The 27,609-nt window shown below is 53.1% G+C and overlaps 1 protein-coding gene and 1 long non-coding RNA gene across 4 annotated transcripts; one reads left to right on the forward strand and one right to left on the reverse strand.

Moving 5' to 3' along the window:
• Window positions 1-1,367: 1,367 nt before the first annotated feature.
• Mylk2 (myosin light chain kinase 2) lies at window positions 1,368-14,395 on the reverse strand. Its single transcript, XM_003476638.4, has 13 exons — window positions 14,260-14,395; window positions 14,065-14,160; window positions 13,173-13,593; window positions 12,088-12,377; window positions 10,563-10,668; window positions 9,910-10,003; window positions 7,933-8,042; window positions 7,712-7,853; window positions 4,595-4,665; window positions 4,375-4,503; window positions 3,666-3,818; window positions 3,346-3,478; window positions 1,368-2,269 (listed from the first exon to the last, which is right to left on the reverse strand). The coding sequence occupies exons 2-13, from the start codon at window positions 14,111-14,113 to the stop codon at window positions 2,189-2,191; spliced, it is 1,779 nt and encodes a 592-aa protein (XP_003476686.2). The 5' UTR covers window positions 14,114-14,160; window positions 14,260-14,395; the 3' UTR covers window positions 1,368-2,188.
• A 96-nt stretch (window positions 14,396-14,491) lies between these two features.
• On the forward strand, window positions 14,492-27,510 carry LOC106029130 (uncharacterized). 3 transcript variants are annotated; one of them, XR_010047430.1, is made up of 5 exons: window positions 14,492-14,806; window positions 17,289-19,909; window positions 21,885-22,037; window positions 22,928-23,008; window positions 24,970-27,510. It is a non-coding gene; the product is annotated as an uncharacterized LOC106029130 (long non-coding RNA). The 3 variants fall into 3 exon arrangements; XR_010047429.1 differs by having other exon boundaries at window positions 17,289-22,037; XR_001202795.2 differs by lacking the exon at window positions 17,289-19,909.
• The last annotated feature ends 99 nt before the right edge of the window (window positions 27,511-27,609 follow it).

A 27,609-nucleotide genomic window follows, 5' to 3' on the forward strand; every position in this document is an offset into this window, starting at 1 on the left:
CTGGCCCAGCTGGCAGGTACAAGCGGATGGGTGGGTAGAGATCAGGGATTTGGGGGCCCTGCCCATGAGCATACCACCCCAAGAGCACCAAGAGTCCAAGCCAAGATTTGGGGCCTCCAAACTCCCGACTGCAAGAGCCAGGATCAGGCCTCCAAGTCCCCAGCTCCCAACCCTACATGGCACCTGCCTCAAGGGGACCTTGCATGTGTCTGTGCAAACAGGACAGGGCAGGGTGAGGATGGGAGAGCCTCAGAAGGGGCCAGCCTGGCTCTGACCTGGGCTCCTCAGGACATCGACAGCACAGCGGTTAAGAGTAGGGGCTCAGGCCTGGTCTCCACCGCTCACCCCCTGTGTGATCCTGAGCCAGAGACCAAACATCCTCGAGGCCGGGGTGCCTCATCTGAGAAATGGGCATGACACTCCATCCTGGCCATTTTAAACCCTCAAGGTACCTGGTGGGTTAACTGCTGTCTCCACCACTCCGGCTAGAACCTGGGTGTCCCCAGCTGGCTGGAGCCCCGTCCAGCTCCGCTGTCCTCAGCCAGCTAAGCTCCCCCACAGCAGGGCTCTGTTCTCCTGCTGCCTGCTGCCAGCCCAGAGATACAGCCCCGGCCTGGCAAGGCTGGCTGAGCAGGGCAGGCTTTGACCAGAGAGCGGCGGGCAGTGACAAGCAGCCCTGCTCCCTACTTGTGGCCCCCCGAAGACCCTGCCTCCCACTCCTGCTCCATGTTCTGGTGCGGGCAGAGCCTGGCTCTGGGAAACAGAGCTCATTCCCAGTGTGGCCTCTGGCTTGCTGAGCAGCCTTCAAGCTCCTCCCACCTCTGAGCCTCAGTTTCCTTTCCTGGTGAGTGGAATAAGAACATTGAGGCTCCCCAAAACTTCCCAGGCCGGAGCACAGCCCCCAGTGCTTTACCTCTGCCCAACTGAGGCACCCATCAGCCACCCTGGTTCTGCCTATCTGACTACCTCAGTTTCCCTCTGTGAACTAGAAATAACAGTATTTCATAATCCGGCTGTAAGGGGGCTTGTGCCTTGTGCAAGTACTTGAGGAGAGCCTGGCCGATAGTCACCAGCCCATACACACTGTGACCTCCTCGGCCTCGCTCAGGGGAGGAAACTGAGGCACGAATCAGGGACGCCATTGCCTAGACCAGTGATGGCGAACCTTCCAGAGCTTTCAATGACACAAACAGCCCACCGTGGCACACATGCCCTAGGCTCACTTAGGCCATGCCCTGGGCCACCTGGCTCCTGAGCCGCTGTGCACACAGATGGGTGCACCAAGGTGCCCAGCACTCAGCAGGTGTGCCATGAACTGTAATTGCTTGTAAGTGCACACAGGTGCTCACGCAGGAAAGGAGGCCACGCCCGACTTGTACATTTATTTACAAGGCACAAGCTGACAGCAGGCTGGGGGCTGCCCAGGGACCTTCATTCCTCCTGGCCTGCTGACCCAGTCATCTGGGCTGGGGATGGGCCCAGAGAGGCTGGGCTGGGCAGGCTTGACCAGCAGGCGAGCTCGGGGGTGGTCTCCTGTGTCGCCCAGGCCTCTTGTCTGCCCTTCCCCCAGGCCAGGCTGGGCGTCCTCTCTCTCCTACAGTTCCTGTGTGTTGGTGGTCACAAAGAAGGTGGGCGGGGGCGGGCTGGCCCAGATGGGGCCTTATCTGTTGGGAGTGGAGGCGGCGGGGGGCACAGAGGTCCTTGTGCACAAAGCCTGCTCTGTCTCCCCGACAGCTGGGCTGCCTTTCTGTCCAGCCAGAAGCCTCTCATCCACAATCTCGGAAATCCCACATATGGGACCCCCAACCACTGCACCCCAGCCAGGAGCAAGTCCAGGCTGGGGATGCCCCAGGTGGGACAGACAGGGGCCACCAGGGCAGCAGTCAAAGAGGGAGCTAGGGAGGGGACTGGGGAGCGGCTTCAAGGCCCGTGGAGGCTGGGGTGCGGCTGCTGGGCCCGAGCCCTGTCTGGGGAGGCATTAGCAGGATGGATCCAGGCCACACTCCAGGCAGGGCAGCTGGCGTCGGGGAAGCGTCACTGCGTAGGGGCATGGGGAGCCCCGAGCCTCCTGGCCTGACGCAGCCTGTCTTGGCCAGCCCGTCCCCGGGACCTGGCCTGCCTGCTCTGGCCTTCTGGGCTGTGTGGCCTCAGCCCAGCCACACTATGGCTGCGTCCAGGCCTTGGAGCCTCAGACCCCCAGAGCCATCAGGGCCCCTGAGCTGGTGATCTTCTTGAAGCGGTTGGCAGCACTGACAGCAATAAAGTTTTTCTAGGGGAGGAGGAAGAAGGAAACTATTCAGTACTGGTGCAGGGCAGAAAGCATAGCACTGCCGCGTGTCCTTAATGTCCCCTTCAGGCAGTAGACAGGGTTGCACTACCCAAACTGACCACAGTAGGCGCCACAACACCTTGTGGTCTAGGATTCCTTTCCCTCCATTCAGGGGCAGATCAGTGGAGTGGAGCTGAGCGCTGTGCTCAAAAGCTCACCCTTCATGGGCGGGCGCACACTTCCCTCCACACCCCGACTCCTACTGCTCTGACCTCATTCCCGCCCCGCTGCTCACTCTGCTCCAGCCATCCTGGCCTCCTATGTGCCACTCAAACTGGCCAGTGGGGCTCGGCCACGGGGCCTTGGCCCAGTGGTTCCCCCTGCCTGGAAGACCCTTTCCCGCACTGCCTGGACACCCTGCACCTCCCTGGGGTCTGGCTCACACCTCCTCCTCAGCCCTCTAGCCCTGATTTCCAGCTCCATGTTCCGGTGAGAAGCAGGACAACTCCCGGGCAGAGCCTCCCTCTGAGAGACACAGGGCTCATTTCCTGCCCAGGCTCCTGGCTTGCTGAGCAGCCTTCAAGCTCCTCCCACCTCTGAGCCTCAGTTTCCCCTTCCATAGAGCCAGAAAAAGAAACTGAGGCTCCCAGCTGCTCTCCTGCTTTTTTTTCTTTCTCTTGTTTTTTCTTTTCTAGAGCCCTGCCTCAGCCTTCCAATAATTCTCCACGCCCACAAAGGGCAGAGACCGAGACCCTGTCTCTTTTATTCACTATGGTGTTCCACTGCCTAGACGTAGTAGCTGCTCAATTAATATACTAAAAACGAAGGAAAGGAGCCTGTGATGGGAGCAGAACCATTTCCCCAAGCCCAGGCCCCAGGTGGGGTGTTCCTCCCCAGAATGGTGAGGGCGGATGGAAGGAGCCCAGCCTGTGCAGAGAGAGAAACTCCAACCCTATTTTCCAGACGGGGCCAGGCCTGATCAACAGAAAGCCTGGTGCCAGGCAGGCCAGCTGGGCCCCGGGTGTGGCTCAGGCCCTCTCTGCCCACAGCCCGCCCTCCCACCTGGCCAGCCCTACCTTCCAGCGCCTCTTCATGAGGTATTTCTTAAGCAGGATCTGGGACTTAAGGCGGCGGTTAGAGCGCTTGGCCTTCTCTGCCAGGTTGTTGAGCCAGGGGTGGGCCAGGCACTGGGCGGCGCTCATTCGGGCCCTGCGGAGAAGGGCAGCGAATTGATAAGGGAAACACCACGCCCAGCAGCCTTCAGACCCGCTGGCCCTGCTGCGGGTGCAGGTGCAGGGAGCCTACACACTCACACCGTGAGCTGCACAGACACCACGAGTCTGCACACACGCAGTGGGCTTGCTCACACAGAATCCAGGTCCGAGGAGAGCCTCACCCCTGGTCCTTGACGATGAGATTGGAGACGAAGTCTTTGGCCTCCTCAGACACAGCCTCGAAGGTCTCCTCATCAAAGTACCAATTGGAAGACAGGACATTGTTTAGGGTCTCAGTGTCATCATCTCCCAGGAAGGGAGAGAGACCACTCAGCCTGGAGAGAGGGGATGGGAGCAAGGAGATGAGACCAGAGATGCTGAGTTGGAGGTGGGGGGGCAGAGCCTAGGAGGCAGCACCACGTGCTGGAAAGACCCCCAGCTTCCCGAGTGGGACAGACCTGGGTTTGAATCTGGCTGGGTGACTTTGGGCAAGTCACTTCCCCTCTCTGAGCCTCACTCTTCTCATCTGTAAAATGGGCATAATCACCCCAGCTTCCCAGGGTTATGGTGATGAGAAATGATGAGTGCAAGGCATGTGGCAAAGGCACAAAAATTGTCCACTGCCCCTCTGTTCCCACCCTGGCTCACCCCAAATCTGCTATCCAGAGCCTTGGGCTGGAATGCTATGCCTTTAGGGGGTCTTAGTTTTTCCATCTATAAAATGGGTACAGAGCCCCCTTTCCTGGTTGTCCCTAGCACTCCCAACCCCCAGCAAGTCCTGGGGGATGAGGGAGGTGGGGCTACTTCACCAGGACCTCAAGGCCTGTCTTGGCCTCCGCTACCCACCCTGTGCCCCAACCGACCCCAGAAACACCTTCCCCTGGGGCTCACAGCATGTAGGTGATGACCCCCAGACTCCACATGTCAGTCTTATCGGAGATCTGGTCGTAATTCACCACCTCAGGGGACAGGAACTCCGGCGTCCCAAAATTCACCTTCAGCTTCTCGTTGGGGTTATACCTGGGGTGACATCAAGAGCTCAGTGCCCCCGCCTATTCCTGGCACCCGCTCCCCTCCCCAGGCCCTGCCCTCCCCACCCACCAGGTGGTACCTCCGTGCCAGGCCAAAGTCAATGATCTTCACCAGGTGCCCCGTGGTGTTGACACACAGGATGTTCTCTGGCTGGGGAGACAGCGAGTGGCCTGGGTTGGCCTCTGACCCAGCTCGCCCCGCCGCCCTGCCAGGTCCACACCAGGCTCCCTGAGGTAGAGGCCCAGGGCGACAGATCCCTCAGGCTGGCCTGCTCTCAGTCCAGCAGGGACACCATGGCCCCAACAGAGGAATACAGGGCAAACAACTCCGAGCCACATGGTGGGCCCTGAGGGATTTTCCTCTGTTCAAGTCCCTGTAGGAAGAAAGCCTAGAAATGCTGGGCGGCGAACCCTGAAGCCTGCAGAAAAGAGGTGTGCAGGGGAGGCCGGAGCGCGCCCCAGATCAAAGCAGGAAACATTACTCAGACTGCCAGAGGAAGCCCTCGAGAGCACAAGCTGTGCTGCTTGAGGACCCCTGGGCTCCGGGTCGTCTGAATCATCTGATTTCTTTCTTTTCTTTTTCTTTCTTTCTTTCTCTCTTTCTTTTTTTTTTTTGAGGTAGGGGTCTTACAGGGTTGCCTAAGCTAGTCTCAACCTCCTGGCTCCAGCAGTTCCCTGCCTCAGCCTCCTGAGTGGCTGAGGCTGTCGGTGCACACCATTGCTTAATGTCTACGGCTTGCTCGTCCCTACTCCCAGCAACCCTGTGAGGCAGACGCTGTCACCTGGAGATAAGACGCTGACATACGGTCACCACTCACCCCCGTGTTATGACAGGATTTGGGCCCAGGACTGTGGGACTCGCACTGATGCCCACCAACCAGGCCTCTTAGTGCCCTCTGCGGGGTAAAGTGTGGGCACACATGATTGTCCTGGGTCGCTCTTCCAGGGCAGGGCCTGCCTGCTTCAGCCTCGTTGGGCTCCACCTTGCTGGTAACAAAGCGCCCACTAGGCGCTCGCCGAGGCTCAGAGGGAAGCTGCACCCAAACGCAGGTGAGCTCGTGAACGCAGTCACCTGCCCCGATCCCATCCCAGCACAGGAGCACACGGGCCTGGCCCAAGGTGGCAGAGGATGAGTCTTACGACTGACAACAGCCCAAAGGCAGAGGGCTTCACATCAGCCCAGCACCTCCTGGAGACCGGGATGCCCTGGCTGCATGGGCCACACACACCAGAGAGTGACACAGGATGAGTCCCCTGGCTCCCAGGGCCTGGGCCACCTGCCCCCACCTGCTACGCTGTTCCACTGTCTGTCTGGGTCTGTGTGACCCCACGGCCTTTGTGGCCTGGCAGAGTCACTCGGAGCGGTGCACAAGTGATTTCACAGCTCATGTCTCACCAAACAGGAAAATGAAGAAGGTCCCGGGGTGGGACAGTTGAGCCACGGAGCCACCCAAACCTCCTCAGGAGATGCTCAGTCCACACCCAAGGTCCTCAGGTGCCCTGCAGCCACAGCACCTGGAAATGACCCTTGGGCTGGGTACACCCACTTTCTTGACTATAAATACTTGTATGGTGATGACCTTATTGCTCTCCGGACAAACTGTGTTTTAGGATGCAGAAGCTGAAGGTTGACCGTCCTTCTGGGACCCTGCCTGCTAATCAGGGACCCTGTGCCAGCCCCGAGCAGCTGGCTCTCCCAGGGAACGGGCAGCCTCTGATGTCGCCGCACTGGCACAGCTGCCCCAGCTCAGGCCCAGGTCTGCCCTCTGCCACAGAAACTCAGGGGTCTCCTGCACGCTTTCCAGACATCAGCAAATCACACTGGCTTCGCTGTCTCCTGCCCGGACCCTTCCCACAGCCCCGACCCCCACTGCTTCCAACTGGGCCCTGCTGAAATCCCCTCACTGCCAACAAGGACATTGCCTGGGCACGGATGCAGTGCCACCCTCTGCAGAGAGGCTCATGCGCCTGCTCAGAGTGGCACTGACACCAAACCAACCCAGGCAGTGCCAAACGCAGCTGCAGCCCCCAAGGCTGCGGCCCTTGTGTCCTCCTCCACTGCCACCTGCGTGTCCTCTCCCTCTCGTACACATTTTCATGCACTTTTTGGATGGTTTGTAACACTATTTACACTGTTACGTTACAAATGTCTGCTTCTCCGATAATCTATGGGCTCCCTGAGATGTCTTCCCAATCCCTATGCTAAAGACAGAGATAGTGGTGCACACTTATAATCCCAGCACTCTGGGAGGCTGAGGCAGGAGGATTGCAAATTTGAATAAAGCCTGGAACTCTTAGCAACCTGGTGTGACCCTGCTCAAAATAAAAAAATAAAAGGACTGTGTGAAGGTCCTGGGTTCAGCTCCAAGTACAAACAATAAATGAGTAAGTATATACACGCATGCACACCATGCGAGGGATGGCCTTTCTTGCTACTGGTGTTGCCTTTCATGTTCATCAAGTGAATGAATGAAAGTACCGCCCAACTTATGGATGGTATTAACACCACACATCCTCTAGCTGTACTGCTCGCTCCTCACACATTAGCAGTGCCATAAGGACAGTGTGTATTGGGTATTTGTGCCACCCCTCCCTACCCCACACTCGGGGCAGCCCCCTGGGCTCTAGGCAGCCACATCCCAGCAGTAGAAGGTATTATGGCACAGGAATCCTGTTTGCTCTCTCTGCCCTGCCCTGTGCAGGACACTGAGCTGGCCAGACGCTGAGCTGACTCCTTCACCAAGCAGCACAGCGGGTTGGCTCATCAGGGGGCCAGATTTTTATCTTTCTGGGTTGTTCTGGGACCTCCCTCACTCAGCCCATTGCCTGGCATCAAGCAGGCAGTCAACACACACAATCATTGGCTTTGAATACACAAACAAACACCAGGCGTCTCCATGACAGGCCAGCACTTAGCAGGCACCTCAGCAAATAGGCAGCTGACACTCCTGCTTGGATGTAGGAACTGAGGCTGGAGCTCACAGAACACTAACGGACCCTTACGAATTCTCAGTTCTAGACTCGGAGCTCTGTGAGGGCTGCAGACATGCCCCCATCTATCTCTGTGCTCTTGGCGCTTGGTAATTACTCAGTAAAACTATGAGTCTGTAAATGAGAGGAGGGTGGAGGAAGACCGATGGCAACGGGGTGGGGGCTGGCGCCCACGCTGACCCCTGCTGCAGGTGGCAGCCCAGTACCTTCAGGTCCAAGTGCAGGACCCTCATCTTGTGCATGAAGAGGATCCCTTCGCAGATCTGCCTGACGAACACCATGGTGTCCACCTCGGTCAGCTGGTAGTCCTCATCCACGATCCGCTCGAAGAGCTCGCCGCCCTCGATGCTGCATGCACAGACCCCTCTGCAGGCCGCTCTGGGCTGAGGGCACCCACCCACCCCCAGGCCCCACAGCGGGCACTCACTACTCCATGAACAAGACGATCTCATTCGGGGTTTCGATGGCTGCATAGAGCTGGATCAGGTTGCGGTGGTTGAGCTGGTTCATGACCTCGATCTCCAGCATCACCATTTCCTGGGGACAAGGGAAGACAAGAAGACCAGGCCTTCATCATCATCCCATACCCGCGCCTGCCGGTCTCACCCCCGTCCAGACCTGCCGGGCTGCTGACCACAGCGCTCACCCTGAGTTCCCTGGCCTCCTTCTCTCCTGTGACCCCTGCCCGGACCTTCCCATCAAGCCGCTGGCTTTACACTGCATCCTACTGCATCACAGCTGCACCCTGAGCACCCCTCTTGCTCAGACCCCCTAGAGCAGCTGCTCCTCTGCTTTTCCCATGGATGGCTGGAGGTCTGCAAATCTATCATGCCCCAGATTAAAGACCTAGATTAAAGCCCATCTTAAAGGATGCTGGATTCACCCAGACAGGCAGGAGTCAGGAGCTAGCACAGGTTTCCCCTTGGTCTCTCACTTCCTTGGGCCCCACGTTCTACCCATTAAGAAGTTCTATGGTGAAGCCCACCTTCAGAGAAGGTTAGAAACCTGGTCGTTTCTCCTCCACTAGTGGCTTTCTAGTCTAAGCCACCAGTATCTGTCCACTTTCAGCAAGCTGTAACCCAGGTGTCACACTGCTATGCTGGCAGCTGTGGCAGGAAGTTTTACACCAAGAAAACGGACAGATGCTCCAAATCAGGCTTCCCCACACCCTCCCACCTGCTCCACAGGGCCCCAGTTAAGCGCTGAGGCCCCAAAGTTTTCTCTCTCCTCCCTCCAGCCTCCCCTCCCACTTCCCCAGAGAGGTCTTGTCTGAAAGAACCCCGTGGGCCCCATACCCTCATTCCTTCCTAGCCCCTCTCAATAGCTAACACCATGCTTTTAGGGTTCTGTTAGCTGTCCTGGTACTGTAGCCTGTCACCACAGGGGGACAGGGACCTTTTTAGTTCACTGATGTTTCTGCAGTCCTTGTCCCAAGAATAGCTTAGAAAAACCACACAGTCATCAGTTAGCCAACAGGGGCTCGGGTTAATCTGCACAGCACAGGGCCCTGGACATCTGCTGGGCCCTGGGGCAGAGGCCTGGGAGCAGCAGTCAAACAGGTCCAGGCCCGGCAAGTGGGAGAGATGGAGAGGGACGCAGCCACATAGAAAGCCCGGGAAGCCGGGCTATGGCTCCTGAAGCTGCTTCTCGAGCTCTGGCTAGCTGGGCCTTCAGTCTGCACACTTGGCTACCTCTGCCTGCGATGGCCACAGCCTCACTTCTCAGCAGCCTCTGCTTTCTGTCCTGTGGCCCATCTTTTCTCTTCCAGGACAAGCACTCTACGCAAGCTGCGTCCCCGTAGTCCCTTCCTCCGGAAACTCCGCTGCCTCTCTCTCCACAGAGCCTCTCCTCCTGCAGCCCTCAGGAGAAGCTGGTCTAAGAATCGACCCTGCTCCCCAGGCGAGTCAGGAGCTTCCCGGGCCCCACCCACCACCCCTTTCCTGAGTGACAGCCCTGAGCACTGCGGTGCTGATGTGCTCACCTCCCCTCACCTCACACAGCCTCTGCCTGCACTTGGTTGTCCACTCGTGGGACAAACACAGCTCCTGGCCTCGGAGCGGGGCCAGGCACCAGGCTAGAGGTGAAGCTCTGGGCCAGGCACCTCTATGTTGGCGTCAGCTTCCTGAGAGCAGGGACCACAGCCCACGCTCCGTAGTGTTATTGAACTGAACCTGGGCCTGGAAGGACAGGTGCCCAGAGAAGTTCACAAACTGAAGTATCTGGATTACGGCTGGGGCATCTGACCCCTGCAGCAGGGCTGCGAATCTGCCACCTGTCACTCTGTGGGGCAACTCCAGAGCGACCTGTCTCCAACACCAGGCGCCAGGCCCAGTGCTGCAGGTGGAAGAGGTGAGCAGTACCCACTCCAAGACCCCTCCCTTCTCAGACCAGGTGTCCCCGCTACCTTGTCTTTGGGCGTCTGTTTCTTGATGACTTTGGCTGCCAGCTTGAGGCCTGTGGCTTTCTCCGTGCAGGTACAGACTGCTCCAAACTTGCCCCTGGAGAGAGGAGCAGCTGGGAGTGAGAGGCTTCAGAAGGGCAGAGAGGACGGTGCTTGTTCCTGCCTCAGCCTGAGCCCTGAGGGCGCCCCCAGGTTCTCCTCTGGGAGGTAGGAGCACTCACCTCAGCCAGCCCTGACTCACCCCCAAATCCAGGAGCCTTACTGCCCAGACAGGGGCTCTGCGGGTCAAGCACAGCATGTGCACAGAGGGGCAGGCTCCTGACAGGCCTAGGGTGGGCAGAGCTGGGCCCTGGCATCACCCTCGGCCAGCAGGGAAGGAGCAATCTGTCAGAGGTACCAGCCAGAGCCAGGGCTGTCTACAAAGCAGGAATAGCCCTGAGGGGTCACTGGGGTCTGGCACCGAGACAGACAGAGCATACTGTTTCCTATGGGAACACTGAGTGACCTGGGTATCACAGTGACAATGCCCAGCACACATGGCAGCTGGTGCGCAGGCTGTGGGGAAGTGAACATGTCCCGGTCCAGACCTGCGGGTCCCAGCCACAGGGCGGGGTGCAGTGCTGGCCTTGGGTCCCAGACAGGGGTAGGAATCTCACCCTCCCAGGGCCTCCTTGGAGTTCAAGCTGAATTCGCTGTTGACGTTTCCGGGCCGCAGCTCCACGATGCGGTGTGGGAAGGGGGCGGGAGGAGGGGGGCAGTCATCTGGGGAGACAGAGCAGAGTGGCCAGGGTCAGTGTCGCCTGTCAGCATCAAGGCTGCTGAGCATTCACCTGCCTGGTTACCCCTCCCCTCCCCAGGGAAGTTAAAGTTACCAAATGATGCTCAGAGACACCTGGCTCCAGGAGTTGAGGGGCCCAGTTTCTGAGTTTTGCCCCTGACACACAAAATGCCCCTCTCAGAGGCATCCAGCTTCTAGCTGAACAATGAGATACTGGACTTCTTGGAAACCCCCTCCCCATCATAAATGCGGAGTCCATCTCCATTAAAGACAACGGATCACATAAACCAACCAAAACCGCACCCGTAGAACGGAGTCTCAACCAGATGGGTGGGTGGTGGGGCCTGGCACCCCCAACACCAGCGCGCCGGGGGCTGTCTGGTGGGGAGACGCCGCCACCTAGCGGCACCGTGGGGAACAGCGGGCCCTGAGGGCCAACAGGCTGAGTCAACGGGAATGGAAACCTCTATATAAATAGCCAGAGGCGACAGGGAAGCCGGCTGGTGATAAATCAAACGGCCCTTGGAGATGGTTCAGGGGCCATTATGCCAGGATGTGATCTCAGGGCGGGGCGGAGGTCTCTGCTGCCGCTGGGGGCAGCAGGCAGGGTTGCTGGCTGCCACCCAGCCGCCAGGTCCTCCCGCCCAGTCTGGGTGGCACTGTGCCGCTCACCAGGCCAGGCCAGGCCAGGCCAGCTGGCAGATGTCCCGGAGCACCTCAGCCTGGGGGGGGGGGGCAGGACACTCCGGGCTCTTCTGACCCCATCTCACCCCGCCCCTAGCCCTGTCCCTCTTCCGCTGCTCCCCAAGCTCTTTTGTCCTCTTTTGTACTGAGTGTTCTGCTGCCCACCAAATGAGCCCCAGTACCCCACTGGGGCCTCTTCTGAGCACCCATGCAGGACGCTGTGCAGTCTTGCCCTGTGACTCATGTCCAGCTTCCACAGTCACTGACCCACACAGACACCTGCCCTCCTCAGCTCACAAGCCCTCTGTGCACCCTCCCAGGATGTTGTCTGAGCCTTTGAACCTTTTGCATTTGAGGCTTGTTACAGATTGACCCACAATTCCACTACCCAGTAAGTTGGCCTTGCTCCAATATTCTGCCTGGTTTTTGTTGGTTAATTGGTTAGTTGAACCCTATTTTTACCAAAAAAAAAAAGGGGGGGGGACCAAAAGTGGACTCCAGTGCCAGTCTGTCTTCCTTGTGTGCATTGGAGCACTTAATTTCTTTTTTTCCATTTCTAGCAAAAGGAAATACTTTCTGGTGCTGTGTGAAATTAGACAAGTGTCCTGATGAAACTTAGTTTAGGGCATCGTCAGCCCCCTGAATGTGGACACTTGGGGTGGATTGGACCCCCTACCCCTCAACTCCAGTGCGACCCAGCCCCTGCCAGCCCCGCCTACCGAGAATCTGGAAGCAGTCCTCCTCCCTGGCTGTGAGACAGGGCCCCGCCTCCGATCTCTCTGAGGGCACAGCCGAGAACTCAATCCCCCTCGAGGTGTCCCCTTGCACCTTATCCTGGCTGGCCTGGCCTGGGGCTTTCTCTCCTGCTTCCTTCTGGCTCCCTGCCACGATGTTCTTCTCTTCTGCCTTTGTTGGCCCAGGATCTGGGGGGCCAGGAGTGACAGGTACCCCTTCAAAGATGAGCTCTGAGGCCTCACTGAGGGGCTTCGTGACCAGCAGCTTCTCAGAGCTGGAAGGTAAGGAGAGATGTGAGGTCTCTGCAGCCACCACATCCAGGCCTCGGGCAGAGCTTGGTGTTTCTGGACCTCATCTGCAATCTGCGGTGGTCTGACTCTGCCCAAAGTGCCCAGGGATGGCTGCAGTCTTTACAGTGACTATCAGCATAATCACAGATCATTAATGCCAGAAAGATGGTTGATATGGTATGTCAACATGCACTCAGGAAATTACATCACTCTTGATTCATAAAAACCATGGGAATGTAATTGACACTAACACACAATTATTAAGCTGATATTATGTTATCATAGTTTATAATCTATCATTAAGACCTCATTAGCATTCGGGTGTGCATATCTGATCACATCGTAAGACCAGTGCTGCTCCGGCTATGAAATTTTTGGCAACAATCTACCAATCTGTTGGTCATCTTTTCATATTGTGGCAATAATAGTATTAACAATTCCTTCCTCCTGACACTGCAACCCTGCCCTTGGCTAGAGCCAAGCCCAGAGAAGAAAGGGGAAATCTGCATCCAAACGCTTAGCTAGAGAAGAGAAGAGAAATCCGTCTGTGGTGGTCTTTGGAGACATCTCCTGTCTGAGTTTGCAGGCCTCTATGGTGGTCAAATCCTGGTTTCTGCAGAGACAATGTGGCAAAGCTGACACCCAGGACAGAGAGAGCTCAGTGTCGGCACTACCATCCCCAGCACTGACGGGGAGACCAGAGTGCTCAGACAGAGGAACTAAGTGTGTCCCTGGAGGAGGACAGCTGCAAGACGCCACTCCCAGGCGGGGGCATTCACCTGGAGATGATGGCGGGGCAGCTGGGACTGTGCAGAAAGGCCGGGGAGCCTCTTTTGGCCGCAGCTTGGCCTTCTGCCGCCTTCTTGCCCACCTTGGGCTCTCCGGGTGCTTGGTTGTCTGAGGGTCCCTGCTCAGCACTGGGCCTCTTGGAACTGGCCTCAGCAGTCTCAGTTGGCTGGGGCAGGGCTGCTGGCTCCCCGGCATGGCCCTCCGCAGGCCCCCCACCCTGGTCAGCCTCCGTCTCAGGGCCCTGGCTGCTGGTTGAGGGCTGAGCTGGGACACCATCTCCTTTCTCTGAGGCAGGGACTTCAGCATCTTTCTTCAGAGTAGATGGGTCAGGGTCTTTCTTGGGGTCTGGGGAGTCAGGGTGTTTCTCTGGAGCTGGAGATCCTTCATCTGTAGCACTGTTAGGAGCCTTGTCTATGAAGAGGGAGGTGTCTGTCAGGACCCACCTGCCTTCCCCTTCCCAGCCAGGTTGGACAGAGACTAGCCCTGGCCGCATCTCCACCCAGACAAATGCTTTGCAAGGGAGCCACTTGGTGGAGGTGGACCCCTGAGATGGGCAGCCAGGACCTTAGCAGCCTCTGTGGGAGGGTCTGGCCGACAGGGTGGCTCTTGCTTCCCTTCCCTCTGCTCTTGCCCGCAGTGTCTAGGGGCACCCCCACTAGCCATCCTTAGAGGATTCCCATCCTCCCAGTCTCTCCAGGGAGGGTTTCGTGCAGGCCCTAGACCCAACCCAATGCTACCTGGAGATCATTCTGATTCCCAAGTTCCCCATGCACCATGCAAAGAAACCTTAAGCACAGAACTCTCTCTGAGGAACCTGCCCAACCCTGAACTCAAACACCCCTTCCCAAGCTCCTCCCTCCAGCTCCTGCCCCAGCTTGGCACCTGTTGAGTTCTGGATTCCCAGCTCTACAGCTCCATTTTCTGTCGCCATGAGGTAGGAGGTGAGTGCTTCTATTTGTCTAACTCAAGTCTTTCTAGCTGCAGAAAGAAGAGAGGTATGTTGAGCCCTCGGTTGCCTTGTCCTATCTGCTGGGGCAAGAGGAGGCCAGGACCAGCTGGCTAAGCGGGGAGACATACCTGGAGCAGAGGGGCAGCCTCTGGTGCTTGCCTCACAGCGGCTACTCAGGAGCAGTCCCAGAGCAGTTGTAAGGGACTGGGCCGGGTGGGCAGAGGCAGAGGCAGGGGTGCGGGCAGTGAAGGCGGGGACGGAGAGGAGGATCTCTTACACCAGGGGCCATGCAGCTCGGGCTGCCACCACCTGTCACTCTTGGCCTCTGTTCAGAGGACACAGAATTCTTCCCACAGCCTGACTGGGGTGGAATGGTGTTGGAACAAGCAGGAAGAGAAAAAGAAGGGGGTACCTGGGGCCCTGGGGGAGCAGCTCTTTCCTCGCCCAGGACTCCCAACCTGGACAGGATCAGAGGGGCCCAGAAGGACAGGGGACCTTCAGGCAGAGCTGAAGGACAAGACGATGCCCAGGCCTGGCCCAAGCTCTGTCTACCTACATGTCACAACTCCTAGGGTTTCCCAGAACCGGGAGATCCACAGAGGCCCAGGAATAATCACCCTGACCCCAATATCCAGCTCTATGCCCTTGGCATCTGGACTACTTGGACTTCTTTGGGTAAGAAACTGTCTCAGGGGCACAGGCCCAAAGCTTTCTCTTTGGAAAGATCTCAGGACCCTGGGCTGTGGGAGGTGGCCAGTGCCCCGAGCTGCGCCCCAGATCAGATCCATCCTCTCTGGCAGCCTGCCCAGGACAGGTTGGTGGCTAATGAAGGATCTTTTCTAGAATCTTTGATTATGACAGGGATCTCAGCCCAGGTGTGTAAGCTGCACTGGGATGAGAAAGCTGTGCTCTGAGGCACCTTCCAGCGCCAGGGCTACTTGCCCAGCCTTTCCCTGAGGGGTCTGGGAAAAGTGACCAGAGTGGGCATCTGGGTGTGGGGCCTGACTGCAACCCATCCAGTCAGCCCACTCAGCTTCTCCATCGCACAAGGTAAAAGCCCAGCGGCTGCCCTTACATGGGAGAAGGCGGAGAGAACCCAGCACCTCCATGCAAGGGGGAATATGATTAGGAGGGACCCCAAAATGTGGGGGTGCAGAAGAGCATGAGCATGCTAATAGCTATGCAAAAGCATGCGTAAGGTATACTTTGTCACTTTATAATCATAGCAGAACAGACAAGAAAGCGGGGACTGGGGCGGGGACTGTGGTTGTGGGCCTTTCATTGTTTTATTTGACTGACTGTGTGAATGCATTACTTGGCAAAATGAGTAATTTTGGAAGGTAAGTAAAGGTTAAAGTTTTTGACACAAGTGATCAGAAGCTAGAGCTGGAGATCCCTCCCAGGCTTGACGGCCACGGCTCCGTCTGAGCCTCCTCATCCCACCCAGCCCTCCTCTCCTCGGTTGACAGCCTCTTCCAGGAAGCAAAAATAACTAGTACCTACGGAGCCCTCCCCAGCGCCAGACCTCATTCGGAGTGCCTCGTGAAGATGCACTCATGCAGTCTTCATTAATGGCCCACTGTGGGGCTGGGGATTTAGCTCAGCGGCATAAGCGCCTGCCTTGCAAGTGTGTGGTTGTGAGTTCGATCCCTGGTACCGATAAAAAAGAAAAAAACAAAACAAACAAACAAAAAACCCCACTGTGGCTGGGACATCATAGGCGGGGAAACTGAGGCACGGGGGTTCAGTCATTTATACAAAGTCATACAGGTTATAAGAGGATGAGCTGGCATTTGAACCTCATCTCCCCCAAGGGAAAGGAGCTCTCGGCACTGCTTCAGACTTTATCCAGCTTGTCTTTACACATTATCTTGTTAATAACTGTGGGCCACATTCATCCCATCAGGATGGGCACAAGAATTAAAGGAATAGAGGCTTGCCCTGTGTCACTCAACAGAAGGAGATCTGGGGGTGCAGTTGGTGATAGAGCACTTACCCAGCATGCACACGAGCCCCTGGGTTATAGCCCCTCCCCAGCACTGCCACACACATGCACACACGTGCACACGCTCATGCACACGCACACAGAGGGGGCCAGGAACATATTTCAAAGTCTTCTTTCCGCTCTGAAGTCTCCCGGCCTGGTTGCCTACTATGTGGGTCTTAGTATTTGGAGGCTGAAATGTTTCCTGTCCACACCTGGGGTTGGGACCTCTTGGCCCTCTGTTGGACAGCATTCTCTAGTTTGGCCTGAAAGTTTAAACACCCCCTGCCTGGCCTCCTGCAGGGCCCCAGGCCAAACCCACTGGGGATGAGTCTGGGCAGGGCCGCTCATGCTTGCGCATGTCCCCAGCACAGTGTGTGCCTGCCAGTCAGTCTCTGATGAGTAAGTAACTGAGAGACCAGCAAGACTCTGGACCGGGTCTTGGGGTGGCTTTACTCTGATGGCTTTGCTGACACCCCTTGCTGTTGCTGTGGCTATCAACACCCATCTTTTATGCCAGGCATGGTGGTGCACGCTTTAAAGTCCCAGCACTCAGGAGGCTGAGACAAGAGGATCACCTCAAATTTGAGGTCGGCCTAAACTACGCAGCAAGACCCTGTCTCAAAAAACAAACAAACAAACAAGCAAATACCTGTCAGGTGCTGAGTGCCCACCATGGGCCTGGCTTGACTTTACCCTGTTCCTAAAATCTCCACAAGCCAAGTGACAGAGCATTTTAAAAATGTAGAGAAGCTGGGCATGGATGCCTATAATCCCAACATTCCAGAGGCTAAGACAGGAGGATCATTGCAAGTTCAAGGCCAGCCTGGGCTACATAGTGAGACTCTGACGCAATTAAAAAAAAAAAAAAAAGACGCAGAGACTGATATCAGGGAAAGTAAATGGCCTGCCCCCTAAGTCACTTACCTTAGTGAGTGGCTTAAAACTATCCAGATTCAAAGCCAGAAGAACCTCTCAAGGAGACCAAAGTAGTGGCATTTGCTACTTTATTACTGTTATGATTCCCAAGTAAAAGCACTTACTGAACTGGGCACATGGAGTAAACAATTGAGGGTCTTTTAACCCTTATAACAACACTGCTGGGAAGTGGTTAGAAGCTCTGTCGGTGGAGCTCCATGACCAGTAACACCTTTGCTGGTTTCTTGTCTGCAGGACCAGTCCCTGCCCTCGGAAGGGTACACGAAGCACTTAGAGCGATATGGGAGTGCACTGTGTGTCAGCCATTCCACCCCCAATTTTCCGATGTCGTAGGAAAATTGACGCATAGGCAACATCACAGAACTGGGATTGGAACCACCTAACCCAAGGATTGGCTCATACCACGGCCTCCTGCACAGAGTGGCTGGGGAGAAGAAGCCAGCACATGTATGTGGAGTGTTTAGCACAGTGTGGCAGGTTCTGGAGCTTGCAAATGTTGTGGGCACCTCAGGTAGAGGGCTCAGTTGCTCCTGCCTGCTCCACCCTGCCTTCTGCTGGGATGAGAGGCTGGCCTGGTTCCAGATCCGCAGGATGGTCTGCCCCAGCCAGCTCCTCCCTGGAAGTCCTGGACCTGTGTTTCAGCACTCTCTTGGAGGCACAGGGGTAGAGCACAGGGAAATTTCCTCCACCTATCTAGGGGTTGCCAAAGCCCCTGCTCACCCTTAGAAAAAGGGGATCCTCTGCCCTGCACCAATTGCAGATACTTTTGCTTCTCCAGGGGCAGGATAGGAAACAGGGCAATGCCAGGACCAATTAATCTTGCCCGGGGAATTAAGATCAGCGGGATGCAATTATGCCTGTTGGATTAAACAAGGCCAGGGGCGAGGCTTCTGCATCCAGAGTTCATGGCTCCTGGGTCTTTTACCCCATATATCTCTTCCCTCCAGGAGCCCAGGCTCCCGGGCTTGGCCATGTCCAGAATTCACCGGCAGTGGGGGAGTTAACTCTACCCAGGCACTGCTTCTTTGGTTCCTATGAGGAAATGGTCCAGCCAAAGGCTTTAAAAGGACCTGCTAGAAGAGACATTCTCCGCCTGACCCCTTCCCTGCTCCACTGTGATGGAAAATCCAAGGAGTTGAGCAATAACCTTTCTGACTCCAAAGAGAGCAGCCAGCTCCCCTCCTAACTTCCACCCGGGCCTGACTTGAGAGTCACGCAGAGCTGTCATAAGCAAGCTGTTCTCTCGCCCTCCCCCACCTTTGGACTCTGAGCCCAGCCTTACCGGTACCTACGCCCTCCCCAGGCTCTGGAAAAGCCCTAGGTAAGGTTGCTGTCACTATGATAGCGCTGGCTCTTATGGCTAAAGCTGGTGAACAGAGATTTTCGGGCATCCTGTGCTGCAAAATGGTCACAGATTTTGCTGGAAGCCTAACTGACACACTGCCCTGCCCCAGTGAGTGTCCAACTCTGTGGCAAGGACTAAACCTTTGACTTTGGAGATGCAGAGATGAAGTTGGGAGAGGGCCATAGAATCACTATTGACTGCATTTTAGGTGAAAAAGGCTTGTAAAACTCACATGTGGAGTAGGATCTTGTTATTAAAAACAGAAGACCTCTGGGGGTATACAGGTATATCCCAAGTGTGAGAATGGAGACGACTTTTTATTCTTTGAATTTCCTATGTTAAAAAAATGACTCTTCATAACATGATCAGATCAGTAAGTCAAAATATAACATGGACACAAATTAGAGGCAGAAAAAGAGGAAAAGCATTAATAGGATATGAAACATGGTGGGATTTCAGAAGCAGAGCCTTTGGAACTGACGTCAGGGGTGACTTCTCAGCTGCAGGTGTGGTCAGAACCTCAGAGAGCTCACAATTCTATCCCCTCGGCCTCTTGGTCAATGCCTGAGGCCCTGGAGAGTTTAACATGGAGGTTGCTGGGAATGTGGCTCCAGGAAGCAGTCTTTCTGAGCAGCATTTCTGGTGATGTTTATACACGTGCAAGCTCGAGAACTTCCAAGTCAGAGGCCTGCTCCCTTGGAAATACTGAAGCCCTGAAGGAGGACTGGCTCTGAGTGTCTCCTCCTGATATGTGCCAGCGGAGGACACCTGTCCCAACAGCCTGGGGAATTTTCACAGCCAACAAATCGGCCATCTGGAGGTGTGCGCAGGATGGTGGTGTTTTTAAAAACCTTCCTCTGGAAAGGTAATCAGGATTGAGTCACTCAACCAACCAAAGCTGGGAGCTGCATCTCACTGCCCTTGAACGCCCCCTAGGAGTTAGGATAGAGTGGTGCATGGGGCGGGTATTTCTTGCGACTTGTGTCAACCAAGTCCCAGTGTGAAGCTTTTTTGGGCCCAGATCCCAGCTCAGAATACACAGTGTCCATTTCTCACTCAATCCGTCTCTCAAGCAAGCACCTAGAGCAATACATGGTGCCATTGTGGCTGACAGTAACATTGCTAACACGTACTGTGCATTTACTGTGTGCCGGGCACAGGCATAACTCTTTCATCTTAGTGTCAGACACCCAAGAACTTAGGAACACAGAAAGAAACTTACCCAAGCCTTTAGAGGTAAATGGTAGGACCAGAGCTTTAATCCACCTTGTCTGGCTCCAGGGCCATTTTCCATCCCACAAACATACACACATACACACACACACAAAATGGAAAATGAAAACATTTTATATAGTATACTGCAATTGAACCTAGGACTTTTACACTGAGTTAAAGACCCAGGCCTTTAAAAAATTTTTTTTCTTGAGACAGGGTCTCACTATGCAGTTCAGGTTGGTCTCGAACTCACAAGGATCCTCCTGCCTCAGCCTCCCGAGTGCTGGGATTATAGGTGAGAACCACCATTATTTTACATTTTGAGACAAGATCTTGCCATGTTGTTAAGTTGCCCATGCTGTGTTCCTCCTTATCTTGGCCTCTCAGGAGCACTGCGCCACCGTGACTGATGGAAAAATAAATTTATGAGTGAAGAGTATTTTGGGACTGGGATGTAGCTCAGTGAAAGAATGCTTGCTTAGCACGTGTGAGGCCAGGGGTTTATTCCTAGTACCTTTAAAGAAACATTTAGGTTGCGTCAACTTTGTTGCCCCAAGGCTTGACGTTCAGTAGGAAAGAATAAATGGTTCTACTTTGGTAGGGGATGAGGGGAATCCAAGCTAGTCCTTCCCTTACTCCTCCTCTCCCATCCCAGCCCAACTTCTGCAGCATAAACAGCAAAGCTAAAAATAGCTACCTAATGACGTCAGAGGAACAAGGTCATCTGAACATTGCCACAGCCACTGGACACCTCCCTATAGGATCAAATAGCAGGAGGGTACCCCAGGCTGGCGCAGCTGTTCCAAGAACAGGAAACATCCCAGGCGCAGACTTGGAAGCACTGCAGCGGGGGCAAAACAGCTGCATATCCAGGAGCACAAGCAGGACAGAGCAGGCGTAGACCCTGGGTTGAGTAATTTGACTAGAAGTCATTCCCATCATACGACCCCAGGAAACGGCTCAAGAACCTGGGAACGCGTGTTCTGTTCTCTTGCATAGGGACAGCTTCCCTGCCTGCCACTGTGCTATTTTTAAAGTCTAGGTGTGCTTGCTAAACTGGATTGCCATAAGAACTAGGAGATACATGGCAAGCTGAGGGGCTGCTAGGAAAGGGCCCTGCTGGGGGACACTTCACGGCTGCAGTCTGTTTGGCACCTTGGCCATCATTCTGGCCTGCGGAGGCATGTGGCTTAACGTACTGGCAGCTGCCACATCCCTGACAGGAACCCAAGCATCCGGCCCGGTCTGAGGAGATGCCTGCTGTGCAGAAGGCAGGTGAAAGTGGAGTGAGGAGCTGCCTTTCAGCCTCCGGGAGGCTGGGCCAGCAAGGGCTCCACCTCACACAAAAAGAATCAGGCATTGTCCTCCGGAGGACCTAGGGTGCCCCCCGTAGTGCTGGTTCTGCTCCAGGGATGCGAGCTGGGAAGGTAGGGCCTCTGGGAACACACAGACCTGGATCCTAATTCCGACCCTGCCACTTCCGGGAGGGTGACTTTGGGTAAGGAATGCCAAGCCTCAGTTTCCTCATCTGTCATATGTTGCAAGCATATATGGAAAAGCATTCCTCCCTCTCAGGCAGGAGGAAAGTTCCCTCTCCACAGCCTCAGCAACAGTAACGCACTGCACACAGATGGCACCCTAGGGAGCCGTGGCAGGGAGGACAGTGTCTTGCCCTCAGGCAGGCTCCTGTCTGTCCTGGGCACTGAGTCACAGGAGAGAGCTGCTGGCTCATGGAACCATGGGAACCTGAGATGGTATTTACGGTCCCTCTCCTGGCACAGCAGTCCCTACACTTGGGCAGATTGTAGTCCCTACAAAGCTGGTTAAAATGTCACAGGGCTCTGCACTGAGACATCATGGTCACACTAAGTCAGTTGTGGGCAGCGCTTGTATACTGTTGGTCCACAGACCACACACTGTGGACCACAGAAAAGTCTCCCAGAACCCAAAAGGCTGAGCTTCCCGATCATTTATTTCTGAGTCCCTGGGCTGTAGACAGCAGTATTTTGGTACTCATGTGGTACCCATGTGAGGAAAACCTGGAAACATTCAGACTTGATTGGGCGGACAGCAAGAGATGCACAAAGTCAAGTCATTGGTGAAGGAGCAATACAAACTACCACAAAAGAGAGAAAACAGCCAGTGTGCAAATAATAAAGCCCCAGAGAGGGTTATCGTAAGTTCAGTGAGCCTGCAGTGTAGACATCAACCAGTGGGAATGAGATCTCCAGAAGCTCAACTCAAATCCATCGCTTGCTTCTGGTTTGCAGAAACTCCCATGAGCCCTCACCTGCAGCCTCCCTGAAGCTGGTAACTAGCAACCGTGACTGCCTTGTCATGTGGTTAGCTGCGAGTTAACAATGGGGGCTTCCTGGCAAGCCCTGGTGACAGGAATGGTCACACTGTCACACCAGCCAAGAAGGGTAAGTCACCACTGCTACCTGCACTGCTTTAGCAGAGAAACTCTCCTCCCTGAGCTATAGTAACAGTCCTCTCCAAAAATGCCATTCTAACTCTGAAGTGAGGAGGCGGAGGCCACAGAACTCAAATGGCTCAAGGCCACAGAGCCAAGAAGCAGCTCTTCCAATTCCCAATCTAGGCTTTATTCCACTAATTGTTTCTCTTGAACTTCATGCAAAATATCCAAAGTAGCCCAGTTCTTCTGGATGATGAGCCCTTTAAAAACTGTAGTTTTACTGTGACATCATTAAACTGCCATTAGAAAAACCACTTAGAAGAAAAAGTCACGCCTGGGCGCAGGGGGACACATCTTGGGTGTTGAGGGGGCGACTTCTTTGGGGTAGTCTGTAAAATACACTGGATATTCTATGCAGTCTTCAAACAGTTCCAAGGTCAAGAAAAACAGCCGAAAATATGCATGTGTGGGAGGACAACATTATTCCGGGATTAACCCCCTGGAGCGATCTGGGCTAGACTCCCGCTTCCAGAACCACCCCCTGGAAAGCCCTCGACAAGATGGCACACTGGTGTCCGGATACTGCACTGCCCTTCCTGTGGCAAAGCACTCACTAGAAGTGGCCGAGTGCCTGGCTATGGGAGGAACAGAAACGTTAAAGTAGGGCTGGTGGGGCTTAAACAAATTGCCTAGAAAAAAATCTGAAAATATTTAAGATAAAAGGAGCCTCACAGTTCTAGCTCAGTGCTTGCTTCGGCAGCCCACATACTAAAATCAGCTCAAGCTACTGGGTTTGGATGTGGAAACTGAGGTGCAGTGCAACAACTTGTTAACCGTCACCTGGTTTGTCAGAGACAAACATGAGATGATAACCCCGCCTTCCACTCTTCCCAACAGACACATCACAATTCCAGTTAGGACAAAGTGCTGCTTTCTTTCAAATCTAATCTGAAGGCTTGAAGACAATGAATCTGCCAAGTAAGTCTATTAGAAAATGTAGAGTTGTAAGACTTTAAAATAATGTAACTAAAATTATCTTCAAAAAGACTTTGCTAAATGTTTTTCCCCACACTGGGCAGTGATACTGACGTCACACCAGCCAGGGAGCTTTTCCAACCTGCAAGTGTGTGTGCCACAATAATGTCATGAATTACACTTCTGGGAGAGAAATATCTCCTTCCAAGCTTATATTTCAATTACAAAGATAACTGGCTGGTAAGTGGTAAAAGTACAAAATTTAGATACGGCTATGTCACGTTAGAGGGAAGCAAATGCAGACAATTCTGTCCTATAAATAGGCCAGGACAATCCTCTGCAGAACAGGCATTTTCACTGGGGAGAAGGACGCTTACAACAATGGAACAGCACGCTCCTAAAGCCGGTACTTACAAGTATACAATAATACAGGAAAAACACATATGCTATGCTGGTGCTAAATGACAGCAGTATACCAAAAGGGTACACACAGCAAAGCCATACAAGGTGTGACCACAATGTACAGTGGATGTTTTAAAATGTATTACAGTGAAAGACACATTCCCACTCATCCCCGGGAGACAACCTGCACTTGGCACACACTGAGCCACTGTCTCTGCCACTTTCTGAAGCAGCTCTGGAAGTCTTTTGTGTCTTCACGAGGTGTAATATTCAAATGCTGGCAGTGAGCGCCACCCAACAGACAGGCAGCTCGTGAAAACACTTCCGGTGTACGCTCCACCTTACTCACCAGAGCTGGCACCATGTATGTAACTTCTATCTCTTTCCCAAAGTCAAAAAGGACAAGGAAAGGCAAAAGTTTTTAATATAGTCAGGACACCAAGACGACAATAACAGTGCAACTAAAATCACAAAAATCAGTTCAGTGGTAAGAATGAGGGGTAAGTATATTCACAAGTAGCACCCCGAGAGGCATTAATGGCAATTTGTTGTTTACTACAATTTGTTTTTCTTGTTTGATCGCTTGTTTTTTTGAGACAGGGACTTACTATGTAGTTCAGACAAGCCTTGAACTCACAGCAATCCTCCTGCCTCAGCCTCCCAAGTGCTGGGAAATAATTTTAAAAACTTAAATATTCGTATTTTTCAATCACACCTAATATATAAAAAAGGACAAAAGTTTTACCTAAAAGAACACGCACCAGATTGGCTGTGTAATCCAGTACGTGTGCCCATGATGGGAGGTCGGAAAGGGCTTGAAGATGCCTCATCTCGTTGCCACCAAGCAAGTTCCATCAATGTGGCCCCAAACTACTTTTCGACATTACAAAGGAGCCACCACAGTCTATTTCTCTCAGCCTTGTTGAAAGAGGGCCCAAAAATACTACCAGCACCAAAACAAGTCGGGCTATGGCAGTTAGTCACAATGTTTAGCACATTCACACCCTGCTTGACTTGCTACAGCAGTCTCACAACTATTTGGGTCTCTGCAGATCAGACAGGCCAGCCTTTTATTTCCTCTCTGTCCAAGAGCATTTTTTTTAAAGGGAAAAGAGCAACTGATGCCTGGTAAATCATTGTTTCCTAACAAAACCTAGTATTTCTTTTGGCCAGTTACACCTGACCTATGATTTCTGCAAGTGAAAGTCAGCACTGGTGAAAGCCTTCCAGGAAGGTGATACCTGCAGTGCATAAGAAACACACTTTGGCCTGAGCCTGGCCTCTTATTCTCCGGCTAGAGAATAACAAAGACTACCAGACACTTCCAACGTCACCAACTGTTCCAATAGCACCAGGAAACAAGAGTGGTTACGAAGAACACAAAGAAAGAGGGAAGTATGTTTTTGTCCCCAGGCTTCTCTTTTGTAGCAACTACACTGGCTTTAGCTAGATAACAAATTGTCCTGGAATTCCTGGCCCTGGCGCAAACATTCAGTTCCCTGGTTACGCCTCCGTCACTGCTCAGACTGCCACACACTTTAACCTTCCTGCTCTTTCCATAGGCCTGGGCTTGTCCTGTCTCCAGGAAACTTTGTATGTTCTCTGAGCATCTCAGCAGGCTGCAAGGTAGAAGGCAGCTCAGGATTCAGAACGTTGACCAGTTCCTACCTGGATCCGCACCACCAAGCTGAAACTCAGCCTGCCTGTGCAGAAATAGGAGCCCAGCCACATGGCTCACAGTTTTTTTAACTGCTTCTCTCAGCACTGAAGAACTTTCCCAGCAAACCAGCTTCCAGGAGGCGACAGCCTTCCTCAAGGGAATCACAAAGGAAACGATGTCAAGATTTATCACAGGACATTCACATTCAACCAGGCACTCCAGCCATAAGCCAGCCCCCCAAAAACCTAGACAAATATCTAACTGTGATTACCTTTAGAATTTTTACTTTTAAAAAACTAAAAATCATCTTTATGAATTACAACCTCACTTCCAACGAGAACCCTGAACTCCTACAGTACTCCCCATTTTAGAACCTATCCTACTATTAATAATTATGTGTGTCCAGCTCTCATCTCTGTTAGGTGCTGGGGCAACTAATACTGCAGTCTGTCCTCCACTCTGGCTCTACTTTCTAGGGACAAAACTCCTCAGAAAAGAACTGGTAAGGAATAAAGCAACTGAAAGACCAGCTAAGACACTACATAAGAAGCAGGGCAGGGGCCAGAGAGGGCTCAGCGGCACAAGTGCCTGTCTGGCAAGTGGAAGGTTTTGAGTTTGATCCCTGGTACCAAAAAAATAAAAAAATAAAAAAATAAAGAAGGGCATGTGACACATGCCTGTAATCCCAGCACTATGGAGGCTAAGGCCAGCCTGGGTTGTGAGTTCAAAGCCAGCCTCAACAACAGTGAGACCCAGTCTCAAAAAACCAACTAAAGAGCAAAGAGACAAAAATAAAAACTAAGATACTACACAAGAAAACAGTGATTAACCAAAGAGTAAAAGTGATCTTATATGAATTCATACAAAGTATGAGCAATGGAAAATCATGACCAAGTCAAAACCCTTCTGAAAACCGCCCTCCCACAAACAGTGGGAGCGCCAACAATCTACACGTGCATGCGCACTAGGCACTTTGCAAAACTGCCAAGCAAAGTGTGGCAGCCAGATTCTTAGTAGAACCCAGTAAATTCTTATCTCAGGACATTCCATTTGTTTAGAAAAATTCCTGAGTAACCTCTTAGTATGGAAAGATGAAGCTTCTTCTAGAACTTGACCTATGAGGACAAAGAATACAAACGTCTCTATAAAAGTAGAGTTTGAGTTTCTGGAGGAAAAAAAGGTAGGTAAAAGTGGGGCATTCATCAAAACAAGACTCATTACTAATCACGAGTTTGTGTTGAAGCTGTTAACCACTCAGTTTTAAGGTATTTGTTCTGAAGTAATGTATCAAAAGGTGATCAAAAAATATGGGTGAAAGACCCCTGCCTAGTGCCAGCCAATGGAAAGGCAGGGATCTTCACTACAAGAAGTGGCAAGTCAAACCTTGGTAAAAGCATGTAGAAGTTTCAACTTGCTTGGTGCAGTTACTTGTGAGCGACAGTAGAGAGGCGTGTTTTTGAACTATGCCATAAATCACAGATTAAGAACACATTCACATTAGCCAGGCGTGGCGGTGCATGCTTGTAGTCCTGACACTTGAGAGGCTGTGGCCAGCCTGGGCTACATAGTGAGTTCAAGGTCAGACTGAACTACATAGTGAGTCCTTGTCTTAAAAACAAAAGGAACACCAAATTAACATGCAATTTCATTGGGCTTTCCTGATCATGCAGCTTTAGATTGCAACTTTTTAAAGAAATGTCATACGGACATGAAACTTGGGGCTGATTATGATCCTGTGAGCAAGGTTCAAAACTGTCAGAACTGGGTTCAAAACCCAGTTCTCTTCATGTGAAGAAATCATGTCAAGAAACTCCATCAAGGTGATGCGCTTTTTGGCCTTGATGGAAATGTGCGAGCTGAGTTTGCACTCAGAAACACGAGTCAACCCTGAATATTATAACAGCTTATTCAAGCATTTAAAAATGATGTGGTGAAAGTAACCTGAGTTTGGGTACCTGGTTTCACTCTCCATCACACAATGCTCCAGTTCACATATCACTTCTGCAATCACAATTTCTGGCAAACAGTAAGTTTGAGTCCTCATCCACCTTATTCATTGGATCATGCACCATGCAGCTTGACTCTTTTCTGAAGTCAAAATGATCACGAAAGGCCAACAATTTTAATCAGTTCAGGTTATCAAGGCAGTTATAAGAATTCAAATAAAGACACAAATAGAACTTCTAGAGTTGCTTCAAAAGCAGCATGAACATAGCCGGGGATGGTAGCAAACATGTACTCCCAGAGGCTGAGGCAGGAGGGTTGCTGTGAGTTAAAGGCCAACCTGAATTACATAGTAAGACTTTGTCTCAAAAACAAAAAAACCCAGCAACAACAGTGTGATATGCGTTCAAAGCAAGGAGGAGTATTTTGAGGGGCAATTCATGACAATGTATCTTTTGCTACACTAATTTTTAAAAATTAAACATCAGCTCTTCTTAATCAGACTTCATAACTTCTCTAAATCACTGCCATATACTACCTCTCTATGTGGGGGCTGGGCAGGGACAACCAAGAATGGGGGCAATGGGTGGAAGGTCCC

The sequence above is a fragment of the Cavia porcellus genome, unplaced genomic scaffold (assembly GCF_034190915.1).
Source record: "Cavia porcellus strain 051 isolate PalLab524CR breed Dunkin Hartley unplaced genomic scaffold, mCavPor4.1 scaffold_5, whole genome shotgun sequence".
Taxonomy (NCBI): Eukaryota; Metazoa; Chordata; class Mammalia; order Rodentia; family Caviidae; genus Cavia; species Cavia porcellus.